The 12,247-nt window shown below is 49.3% G+C and overlaps 1 protein-coding gene across 1 annotated transcript in view; it reads left to right on the top strand.

Annotated features, from left to right (window-relative positions):
* The window catches only part of CD99 (CD99 molecule (Xg blood group)), a 57,451-nt gene that overhangs the window by 28,409 nt on the left and 16,795 nt on the right, over positions 1–12,247 (top strand). Inside the window, exons 3-7 of the mRNA XM_039475628.2 lie at positions 3,329–3,376; positions 5,380–5,424; positions 7,011–7,079; positions 9,974–10,021; positions 11,170–11,220. Of these exons, the coding sequence (XP_039331562.1) occupies positions 3,329–3,376; positions 5,380–5,424; positions 7,011–7,079; positions 9,974–10,021; positions 11,170–11,220 (261 nt within the window). The remainder of the gene's footprint in view (positions 1–3,328; positions 3,377–5,379; positions 5,425–7,010; positions 7,080–9,973; positions 10,022–11,169; positions 11,221–12,247) is intronic.

The following is a 12,247-nucleotide window of genomic DNA, read 5'->3' as shown; positions in this document are numbered from 1 at the left end:
CACCATGCCCAGCTAATTTTTTGTATTTTTAGTAGAGACGGGGTTTCACCATGTTGACCAGGATGGTCTCGATCTCTTGACCTCGTGATCCGCCCGCCTCGGCCTCCCAAAGTGCTGGGATTACAGGCTTGAGCCACCGCGCCCGGCCAAAAATACCTTATTTTTAAAAACTGCAGATACAGAGGCGAAGTGGGCACCTGCTGGTGGAAAAATGATGCCGGGGGTCTGGCTTGGTGCAGGTGGCTGCAAAGCTTCAGTGTGTAAAACACACTGTCTGTGAAGCAACATAGGACAGAGTGCAGGCGAGGATGCCCGCCTGTGTGTGTCAACCCGCTTAGGATTAAAAACTGTCCTCTTATATGAGGTAGAAAAGCAAGACGCCCTCGTTAAGATCAATGGACCACCCTGTGAAATAATTCACACTCCTGTGATGGTCACATGCCGAGCAAACTCAGACTCGCCAGTCACTTGGGGAAGGGGCTAGAGGAGGTGAGCAGGGGGAGGTCCCCAGGAGAGAGAGGGGCGTCCAGTCTTGTCTTCCTCTCTCTCGAAATCAGTACTTGCTCTCTCCATGGGTCTACGCCTTCCTTTTTCTTTTCTTCGTTTTTTTTTTTTTTTTTTTTTTTGAGACGGAGTTTCACTCTTGTTGCCCAGGCTGGAGTGCAGTGGCACGATCTTGGCTCACCGCAACCTCCGCCTCCTGGGTTCAAGTGATTCTCCTGCCTCAGCCTCCTGAGGAGCTGGGATTCCAGGTGGCTGCCACCACACCTGGCTAATGTTGTATTTTTAGATTTTTAGTAGAGATGGAGTTTCTCCATGTTGATCGGGTTGGTCTCAAACTCCCGACCTCAGGTGATCTGCCCGCCTTGGCCTCCCAAGGTGCCGGGATTGCAGGCGTGAGCCACCGCGCCCGGCCACGCCTGCCTTTTTCTGCAGCTCTTCCTGTCTCCCGCTGCTCATCCAGAGCCCTCACGGAAGGGCATGGAAAAAGAGTGGAAGGAATTCCGTCTCATCACTCTGTCTGGATCTGGGTCTTGTCATCCCTTTGTATCTGTTTTCTGGGCTGCCATAAAAAAGTGCCATCAGCTGGGACTCAAACCTCAAGGATGTATCATCTTGCACACCTGGAGAACGGAACTCTGAATCAAGGTGTGGACAGGCCCACGCTCCCTCTGGAAGCTCTATGGGAGGGTCCTTCCTCCCTCTCCCTGCTCCTGGGGGCTCCAGGCGTCTCTGGGTTTGCAGCCACATCACTCCAGCCTCGGCCTCCATCTCCAGGTGACTCCTCTTCTGCGTCTCTGTCTCCTTTTCTTTCTCTTCCAAGGACACTTGTCATTGGAGTTAGGGCCACTTTACTCCAGGATAATCTCATCTCAAGAGGCTTGTATGAGACCCTATTTCCAGATCAGGTCTCGTTGACAGGTTCTTGGCTTTAGGATGTAGACAAATCTTTTTGGGGGACCACAGTTCAATCCACTACAGGTATATCCAGTTCTTTCCGGCGGCCCAAGGGGAGGATCCTTCCTGCCTCTCTCAGCTTTTGAGGGTTCCCGGTGTCCCTGTGCTTGTGGCTGCTCTGCCTTTGTCTACACAGCCTTTGTCTACACCGCCTTCTTCCCTGTGTCTCTGTATATCCAAACAGTGCTCTGCCTCTGTCTACACCGCCTTCTTCCCTGCGTCTCTGTATATCCAAACAGTGCTCTGCCTCTGTCTACACCGCCTTCTTCCCTGCGTCTCTGTATATCCAAACAGTGCTCTGCCTCTGTCTACACCGCCTTCTTCCCTGCGTCTCTGTATATCCAAACAGTGCTCTGCCTCTGTCTACACCGCCGTCTTCCCTGCGTCTCTGTATATCCAAACAGTGCTCTGCCTCTGTCTACACCGCCTTCTTCCCTGTGTCTCTGTATATCCAAACAGTGCTCTGCCTCTGTCTACACTGCCCTCTTCCATGTCTCTATATATCCAAACAGTGCTAATCACAACTGCAAGCATCGTATTTCCAAGTACGATCACTATGGAGCTTTGGGGTGAATGTGGATTTGGGAGGAATGAGCTTCAGCCCAGGACTGTGCCCTCTTCACTTTTTCATGTTTTACTTTGTTTTTTCTTTTCTTTTTTTAGGGGGCACAGGGTCTCGCTGTGTTGCTCAGGTTGGAGCGCCGTGGTGGGATCTTGGCTCCCTCCAGCCTCCACCGTCTGTGCTCCAGCAGTCCTCCCACCTCAGCCTCCCAAAGTGCTGAGGCGTGAGAGGCTGGCAGACATGAGCCAGCACGCCTGGCCGGCTTTTTAAGCCTACACCCTGCGGTGCACTGCAGATGGTCTGAGCAGAAACCATGCTGATGGGGATCAGCTTTTCCCCACCACCTACCCTTTCTTGGCCACTGACAGCAGCTGTCCCCTGCCCTGGGAGGTGATCTTGCTCTTTTGACCTCCTCGTGACTGACTTCCATTCTCAGAGAGGGGCAGCCTGGGCGGAGGTCGGACGGAGCCAAAAGTGTGTCTTCTATAAGAAATGTGTTGGAAATAGATGCTCGGTGCCACAAAACAAAATCAGCACTGAGTCAGAGGATCTTTCAGCAATGCGGTTTTTACTTCCTGGGCTGCGGGAAGGGGACCTTCGCTAGCCATCGTGCCACGAAAGTACAATGACCAAAGGCAGACACACAATTTATCCCTTACACATTTGGGGTCGTCCTTCCTGCTGTGTCTGCTCTCCGTGGGCTGGAGCCAGACCTCACCATCGAAACTAAAACCCGACTGGCTGACAACTTCAAACTTTTCCAACCAGGTAAAAGCCGTGGAGAGCCAGGGCATGCCTGTGAGCACGTCCAGAACAGATATTTTGGTGAAAGTACAGGGGCATAGAATGCACTACATGCCCGTGAGCACGGCGTGTCTAACAGCGACATAGGATAGGGCTTCACAAAGCGTTTTTAGCCCACTTATTCTTTAACAAGAAAGGAAAGTTGAAAAAGGAACTTTTCTGCTTCCCACAAATGCAAACAGCCTTTTAGCCGTCCGGCCAGTGTCTCCTTCTGATGCGCACATCTTGGGCATGAAAGGGCCGTTTTTCTGCGAAATTCCCCATTCTTCTGCCCTCCTCTTGCGTCTCCCTGGGAGCCACGGCTGGCGGCGGCCTCCGTGCCTGTCTTCTGGGCCCCACGGTCGTCCCGTAAAGCTCAGCCCGGTGTGGGCTGGTGAGGGAAAAACAACGCTAAACACATTCTCCAGCTATTTCCGAGAAAACGAAACATCCTTCGCCACAGAAGAGCTGGTACTTGTTTCCCCAGCTGCGACTTTTACTGACCAACATGTCTTCTCTCTTTAGACCATGAAGACAAGAAACCCACAGCAACCCCCAGGAAGCCCAGCGCTGGTAAGAAAGATGTTCCTAGTGCGCACAGAAAAAGAACCAACCGTCTTCTCTGACGGCAGGGCGGGACTTCGGTAACCAGAAAGAAGGGATGACTGAGGGCGGTGGTCCGGATGGAGCCTGGGGAAGATTTGAGTTGTGTTGTGATGTTGATATTTCATGCAGTGATTCCATTAAGAGAATGGTCGCTGATGGGAAACGTTTGTGGGGCCACGTGGGCAACATCTCTGGGTGCTTTTATTCTAAGGGTGTCAGTTCCTCTGTCTTTAGTTTTGTTTTTCTGTCTTTGAGATGGAATCTCGCTCTTGTCTCCTAGGTGGGAGTACAGTGATGCCATCTTGGCTCACTGTAACCACCCCCTGCCCGGTTCTAGCGATTGATTCTCCTGCCTCAGCCGCTCGAGTAGCTGGGACTACAAGCACCAGCCACCACGCCCAGCTGATCGTTGTATTTTCAGTTGAGACGAGGTTTCACTATGTTAGTCAGGCTGGTCTCGAACTCCTGAGTTCAGGTGATCCACCCGCCTCACCCTCCCAAAGTGCTGCGATTATAGGCGTGACCCACTGTGCCTGGCCTTTGTCTTCAGATTTCTACTCCTTGGGAGATGAAGAATTTGGTGCTGAGACGCCCCCCCAATAATGACCAAGAAGTGGACTCATCTCTCAACCTGTGGGCGCACACCTCACTTGTTCTCAAGCCTGTTCTTTCAAACAGAACTCAGAAACAAGGGGCAAATAACGGAATTGCCCAAGGCTAAAGCCCATTGGTGGATAAACGGAGTAAAAATTGGCCAGGCGTGGTGCCTTACGCCTGTAATCGCAGCCCTTTGGGAGGCTGAGGTGGGCAGATCACGAGGCCAGGAGTTCAAGACCAGCCTGACCAACATGGTGAAACCCTGTCCGTACTAAAAATATAAAAATTAGCTGGGCATGGTGGTGGGCGCCTGTAATCCCAGCTACTCAGGAGGCTGAGGCAGGAGAATCGCTTCAACCCAGGAGGCAGAGGTTGCAGTGAGCCGAGACCGCACCACTGCACTCCAGCCTGGGCGACAGAGCGAAGCTCCATCTCAAAACAAAGGAAATAAAAACAGAGTAAAATGATGCCAAAACTTGTGGCATCACTGTGTTGTCTTAGCACTTCTGATTCTTCTCATATAAAACATGAATAGCTGCACTTGATCATTGGACTTCCTGTCTAGAGTGTCAGCTCATGAGCAAAGGGACCCCATGCCCCCAGATCCTTGAACTATGTGAACTATGCAATCAGCCAGACAACACTGAGTAGTTCTGAGCGTCTGAATTTGTATGAGTATGGTTTCCTTGCGGAAGGGAGTGTGAATTCCCATACGTGACTCAGCATGGCTCAGGACACGCTGTTACGTGGATTGCCAACAAGCATTCTTAATCTTGGTTGGGTTTTCAAAATCGTTCTTCCTACCAGAAGACAAGATCTGAAGCCACGGGGAATTGTCACGTCTGTTGTGGCGCCCGTGTGGGCTGCTGGAGGCACGTTCTAGACACCCTCTAGGCCAAATCTGATCACAGTCACCTTGTCCCCATGTCTTAGGGTCTATCTTTCGAAAGGTGTTCGGGACCTGGGAGGAGACGATGGTAGGTTTGGGAGTCAACAGGAGAAAATAATGTGCAGGCGGAGCTGGACTTTCAGCCCCATCCAGATGACACAATTGCTTTATAAATTTCTCTCTCTCTCGCTCGCTCTCTCGCTCTCTCTCGCTCTCTCTCGCTCGCTCCCTCTGTCCCCCTCCCCCTCTGAGAGCTGCTCTCCTAGCTCTTTCTCTGTCTCTGTCTTTATTTTTCACCCTTGCCATCTGAGAAAGTAGTGATGCAACAAGGGTCAGGAATTTCCTTTTTCTGATGAGATCCTGGTCGAGCTGATATTCAGAAGAGTATTCAGGAAGGTGGGGCTGTGCTGTTCTCTCGATCTGTGCTTCCTTCCTTTCTGGTTTCTCCGAAATTTGGTGTTAACCCCTCTCTTCCGTCTTTTAGTGGACGACTTCGACTTGTCGGATGCTCTCGGTGGCGGAGGACACAGTGAGTATCTCCTTCCGTCTCCTTGCTTGCTGACCTGCTTATTATCATCAAATTAGGATGATTTTGGAGGGAATCATCCCATTTAAGTCATAGCAGGAACAGATTTTCACAGTGGAAACCTGGGGAATAGCTGCGTCAGTTTGCCCCTGCTGTTGCCGTTGTGATTTTGCTGACAACGTGTACGTGCGCGTGTATTTTAAGACTCTTACACTCTTTGGAAGGACGTGAGACACATGTGCTCTGGGAAGTAGAAAGTGTCCTTTCTTGTTAAAGAGTAAGTGTGCTAATAACTCTGTGAGGCCCCATCCTATGCAGCTGTCAGACCCGCCGTGCTCACAGGCACGTAGAACATTCCCTGGCCTTGGACTGTCACCGAGACACCTGCGCTGGACGTGCTCACAGGCGTGTCCCCGCTCTCCGTGGCTGTCACCTGTTTTTAGTTTTAAGTTGTCGGCCAGTCAGCTTTGAGTTTAGATGGTGAGGTCTGGCTCCAGCCCACGGAGCTCAGACACGGCAGGAAGGACGACCCCCAAATGCATAGGGAATAAATGTGTGTGTTTTCCTTTGTTCATTGTAGTGTCGTGGCAAGATACGGGTCCCCTTCCTGCAGCCCAGGAAGTAAAAATTGTGCTGCTGAGAGATCCTTTGCCTCAGTGCTCATTTTTCTTTGTGGCACTAAGCATCTGTTTCCAACATGTGCCTACCTTGGCCGCGGCTGGCTTCACGAGCATGTGACCCGTGCAGTGGCACAGGACCCTGTGCCGTATCGGTTTCACGTGGGTGCCATATTGGTTCACTGCTCTGTGACCACCATCTTGGAATACTTAATAGAATTTGAAAAGTGAGTCCTGCATTTTTATTTTGGCTTCAGAAATTCTGTAGCTGGTGTGGGCGCCACTTTCATTTTTTTTTTCTTTATTGTACTTTAAGTTCTGGGGTCCATGTGCAGAGCGTGCAGGATTGTTACATAGGTACACACGTGCCATGGTGGTTTGCTGCACCCATCACCCTGTCATCTACATTAGGGATTTCTCCTAATGCTCTCCCTCCCGGATTCACCTACCCTCTGCTCTCCCTCCCCAATCCACGCACCCCCTGCTATCCCTCCCCTACTCCCCCCAACCCCCAACAAGCCCCAGTGTGTGATGTTCCCTTCCCTGTGTCCGTGTGTTCTCATTGATCAGCACCCACCTATGAGTGAGAACATGCAGCATTTGGTTTTCTGTTGTGTCAGTTTGCTGAGAATGATGGTTTCCAGCTTCATCCGTGTCCCTGCAAAGGACCCGAATGCATCATTTTTCATGGCTGCGTAGTATTCCATGGTGCCTGTGTGCCACATTTTGTTTATCCAGTCTATCATTGATGGGCATTTGAGTTGGTTCCAAGTGTTTGCTACTTTAAATTAAGAACTGTAGCTCAACGTTGAGAGGAGGAAATTGGCAGGAGGCTCTCTGTGTGTGGGTGTCCCCACCGGGATAAAGGACAAGGGCCAGTTTCTGTTCAGGGAGCCATCTCTATGTAAACTGATGTTTCATTTTCTTTACTGTAAGGCACTTACAATTGCAACTCTCATCTTTCACAAACAGATGACCCAGCACCACCGAACCCACCCAAACCAAAGCCAAATCCAAACCCCAACCAGCCGACTTCCACTGGTAAGTGCCTCTGACCCTGTGGGATGTCTCTATGTTCTTCAGAATTCCGTGATATTTATGTCAGCTGGGAGGAGGTGATTTCAGATGAGTGTGTGCTGATCGTTGTACAGGGTAAGGCCCCTGTTTACGTAGTGGAAAATGTACTTTTCAAAACATCTATTCAGCTTGGATTTTACTTTTAGTTTGCTACTTTTTTTTTTCCAGACAGAGTCTTGCTCTGTCACCCAGGCTGGAGTACAGTGGCGCCATCTTGTCTCACTGCAACCTCCACCTACTGGGTTCAAGTGATCCTCCTGAGTCAGCCTCCAGAGTAGCTGGAATGACAGGTGTACGCTGCCGCACCCAGCTAATTTTTGTATTTTTAGTAGAGACGGGGTTTTGCCATGTTGGCCAGTCTGGTCTCGAACTCCTGACCTCAAGTCGTCTGCCCATCTTGGCCTCCCAAAAGTGCTGGGATTATAGGTATGAGCCACTGCTCCTGGCCTAGTTTGCTACTGTTACTTCCAAGTTCCATCTGATGGAACTTCTAAAAAATTGAATCCAAGAGTTTAAAATATAGACTAGATATAGAGAAAAGTATTGGCATACACATTCCTTACGGAGAAGCTAGTGTGTTTTAAATCTTCTGGCTTTTAAATATTTGTCAGTTTTTCTGACATATCAGCATTTTCAGACTAGCTTATTTGAATAGCACCATTTTTTTTTTTTTTAGCCGAATGGTTGTTAAGTTTATTTTTTTTTTAGTTTTTTTCTTTATGTATTTAATTTTTAATGACGTCTGTATCTTGTTGACATTTTGATGGCTATTTCATATATATTTGTGTGTGTGTGTGTGTGTGTGTGTGTGTGTGAAAGAGAGTGAGAGCGAGCGAGAGAGAGAGAGAGAGAGCGAGAGAGAGAGAGAGAGAGATGGATGGGGTCTCACTGTTATCCAGGCTAGAGTACAGTGTTGTGATCATATTAAATATAATAGTGTACCACAGCCTCAAACTCCTGGGCCAAAGAGATCGCCCTGCCTCAGCCTTTCAATTAGCTGGAGCTGTGGACACACAGCACCGTGATCAGTTACTTTTTATTTTTTGGGGTCTCAGTATGTTGCCCAGGCTGTTCTGAAACTCCTGGCCTCCAGTGATCCTTCCACGTCAGCCTCCCAAAGTGCCGAGATTACAGGCATGAGCCACCTCACCCAGCCTATATATTAATGTAAATGGAATAAATTTTAACTAAAGTTCCAAGGTTTTTGTTTATACTAATTATAACATTACCTTTTGTTTACTGATATTCCGTGAACGTTTTTTCATGTCATTTCGTCATTTTTGTTGCATGACTCTTACTGAAAATCATGCAGTATTACCTACTACATATATAATTATATACTTTATTTAACTAATACCTAATTCTGAAAATGTCATGTTTCTTCTGGCAGTTTAGAATTTTGAACGAACAAGGCAAATCTAAGTCAACTCCATGCACTCTTTTTATTCCTTTGAGGAAATTCGTAGCATTCAAATTGTTTAGGTCAATGCGTACGAGTACTATTTTTTTTTTTTTGAGACAGAGTCTTGCTGTGTCGCCAGGTACTAGGCTGGAGTGCAGTGGCTTGATCTTGGCTCACTGCAACCTCCACCTGCCGGGTTCAAGCAGTTCTCCTGCCTCAGTCTCCGGAGTAGCTGGGACTACAGGCACGCGCCACCACACCCAGCTAATTTTTGTGTTTTAGGAAAGATGGGGTTTCCTCATGTTGGCCGGGATGGTCTTGATCTCTTGACTTTGTGATCTGCCCACCTCAGCCTCACAAACTGCTGAGATTACAGGTGTGAGCCACCATGCCCCGCCATGTATGAGTATTTTTATAGCTTTTGACCTGGTTGTTAGTTTGCTGCAGAATTTTACCAGTTTATTCTGATGCCAGGGGCGTGTGCAAATGTGCCAGTTTTCACATCGTCTACAATATTAGTTATTACCTAGGGAACCTTTGCAAACACTGTAAAATGTGATAGCAACTTTGTCCTAGTTTCATGACTTTACTTCTAAAACAACAACAAAAAAAATGCGGCCGGGCGCGGTGGCTCAAGCCTGTCATCCCAGCACTTTGGGAGGTGGAGGCGGGTGGATCACGAGGTCAAGAGATCGAGACCAACCTGGTCAACATGGTGAAACCCCGTCTCTACTAAAAATACAAAAAAATTAGCTGGGCATGGTGGCGTGTGCCTGTAATCCCAGCTACTCAGGAGGCTGAGGCAGGAGAATTACCTGAACCCAGGAGGCGGAGGTTGTGGTGAGCCGAGATCGCGCCATTGCACTCCAGCCTGGGTAACAAGAGTGAAACTCTGTTTCAAAAAAAAAAAAAAAAAATGCATCCATTGGCTGTGGATACTTCTTTTGTGTACTGTATGCTTTGCCTTTTATTCTTATATTCTGGTATGACATTATTAATGTATAAGCCTTCTTCATTTATTTACGGATGTTAAATATTGCAGCATGCAATATTTTGCTCATGTTTTTCCACTTTATTTATGTTTTGTTTTGTTTTGAAACTGAGTTTTGCTCTTGTTGCCCAGGCTGGAGTGCGATGGCACAATCTCGGCTCACTGAAACCCCCGTCTCTCGGGTTCAAGTGATTCTCCTGCCTCAGCCTCCCGAGTAGCCAGGATTACATGTGCCTGTCACCACATCCGGCTAATTTTTGTATTCTTAGTAGAGACGGGGTTTCACCATGTTGACCAGGTTGGTCTCGATCTCTCAACCTCGTGATCCACCCGCCTCTTAGTAGAGACGGGGTTTCACCGTGTTGCTGAACAGGCTGAGTTTTATGAGTTTTTCCTTTATTCTGAGACGTGAAGAGCCGTGGAGGAGTTCTGGGTTGACAGATGATTCTTTATTTTCCTTCCTAGGAGGCTTTTCAGATGCCGATCTTGCGGATGGCGTTCCTGGTGGAGAAGGTAGAGTTACCCTGTTTTCTGTGCCTTTTCTCTCTCCATCCCATGATGCCCACCTTCTCTGCAGAATCACTGCAGGGTCTAAACTCTCAGCCCTCCGTGAGCTCACAGTGAAATGTTTGGCCATCTTGAACTCAGCCCGTTTGCTGAGGCTTCAAGGCTGTGGGAAATAAAGGCTGCCCTGTAGAGGTTCGGTCCCTGGGAGAAGAGCTCAGGACCCTGGCAGCTGCCCCACTTTGCTGAGGGACAGGGCCTGTTGAATGGACCCTTCTCACCACCTCCTCACCCATCCGTTCACCTGTGTGTTCTTGCAAGTAGCTAGTGTGTTTTCAGCTTTGTTTTATTAGGTTGTTTTCTGTAATTTAAGGAATAGTAAAGCCCTGAGAATAAAGTGAAATGCCTGGGAATGCGGGTTCTCAGCGGACCCCTACAGGCAGCACCCCAGCTCTATAGCCGAGTAACATGCACCTCCACAGAGTGTGACAAGCAGGGCCCCGGCTCTGTAGCTGAGTAACATGCACCCATAGAGTGTAACAGGCCGCACTTCAGCTCTGTAGCTGTGTAACACACATGCATGGAGTGTAAGAGGCAGTACCCCAGCTCTGTAGCTGTGTAACATGCATGCCGCTAGGTTGTAATAGGCAGCACCCCCACTCTGTAGCTGTGAAACATACACCCCCGTAGAGTGTTAACAGGTGGACCCCCACTCTGGAGCTGGGTAACATGCACCCCCATAGAGTGTAATAGGCGGGACCCCCACTCTGTAGCTGTGTAACATGCACCCATAGAGTGTAACAAGCAGAACCCCCAGTCTGTAGGTGTGTAACACGCACCCATAGAGTGTAACAGGCAGGACCTCAGCTCTGTAGCTGGGTAACTCGCATGCATAGAGTGTAAGAGGCAGTACCCCAGCTCTGTAGCTGTGTAACATGCATGCCCCTAGATTGTAGCAGGCAGGACCCCCCCTCTGTAGCTGTGAAACACCCCCCCATAGAGTATAACAGGACCCCCTCCTCTGTAGCTGGGTAACACGCACCCCGTAGAATATAAGCAGCAGGACCCCAGCCTGTTCCCGCCCTGGCTGCGTGTTTCTCCTTGACACCAAATCTTCCCGGTGCAGATCGTCAGCAGACGTTGCTTTTGTCTTGCAGGAACTGCAGGCGGTCGTGGTGGAGGAAGCCAGGGGAAAGAAGGGGAGCAGGGTAGGTGCCCCTGGTTTCTGCCTTCTTTCTTCTTGTCTCTCTGCCATGGTGTTGAGAAGGGGAAGCAGAATGTCTGAGAGCTGAGGGCTGCACGGGCATCGGCCTCCTGAAGCTATTGGCAGGAGGCACGGGTGTTCTGTGCCAAGCACTCCCCTGATGATGTAGGCACACAGGCCCCCCCAGCAAACCAGCCCAGCTCCAGGTGCCCAAGTGAACCAGATTTTAGATTCGGTCACCTGCCCTCACGATGCCTTGGCTGGCGATCTGACGCTCAGCCTTGTCCTTGTGATTAGTGAGGCTCCCACACTCTGCCTAAGGATCAGAAACTTGAGATGCCCTATCCTGGGTTGCGCTTGGTCCTCGAGAACGTCAGTGACCAGGCGGGAGGTGGAGATGGGGGTCGCCCCCACCCTGGCTGTAAGAGGCGTTGAGTTCTCCATGGCAGTGCCAGGGAGGCATCTCCTGCCTCCTTTTTCATCACCCTTCCCCTTAGATGGGATAAGAACATGACAGAAAGAATTGCCTTTATACCTGCGAAGAAAAAAAAAATGAGGTCAGAAGGAGACAGAGAGAAAGAGAGAAGTAGGCAGGAAGAATAAAAGGAAGGAAAGATGGAAGGAGGGATGGAGAGAAGGAAGAAGGGAGGGAGGGAGGGAGGGAGGGAGGGAGGAACAGGGAAGGAGAGGAAGAGATGAGAGGGAGGGGCGTGGACAGTAGCTTTGTATTTGAGTATCTCGTGTCTAAAATTTTCAGGGACTTTGCTTCCAGCAAAATCTCTAGTTTTAAGCAACTTCCTGGGCAGAAGAGATACTAATTTGGCCAAAGACTTTGACACCTGTTTGCCATTTGAATCAGCGTTAAAATGTGAACTCTTAAAATACACAAGGAATGTTTTTGGAAAAAGAAAAATGCCCAAAGCAAGGTAGTCTACCCTTGCTTTGGGTATTTATGATTTTTACAGATACAGTTCTTGGATTCTAGGCTTTCTCTGAAGAGGTAGGAATCTGTCTGTAGCCCTCACCTAGGG

This window comes from Saimiri boliviensis, chromosome Y (assembly GCF_048565385.1).
Source record: "Saimiri boliviensis isolate mSaiBol1 chromosome Y, mSaiBol1.pri, whole genome shotgun sequence".
In the NCBI taxonomy this organism is placed as follows: Eukaryota; Metazoa; Chordata; class Mammalia; order Primates; family Cebidae; genus Saimiri; species Saimiri boliviensis.
The sequence above is the reverse complement of the archived record's forward strand: the minus strand, read 5'-3'. Positions and strand labels throughout refer to the sequence as shown.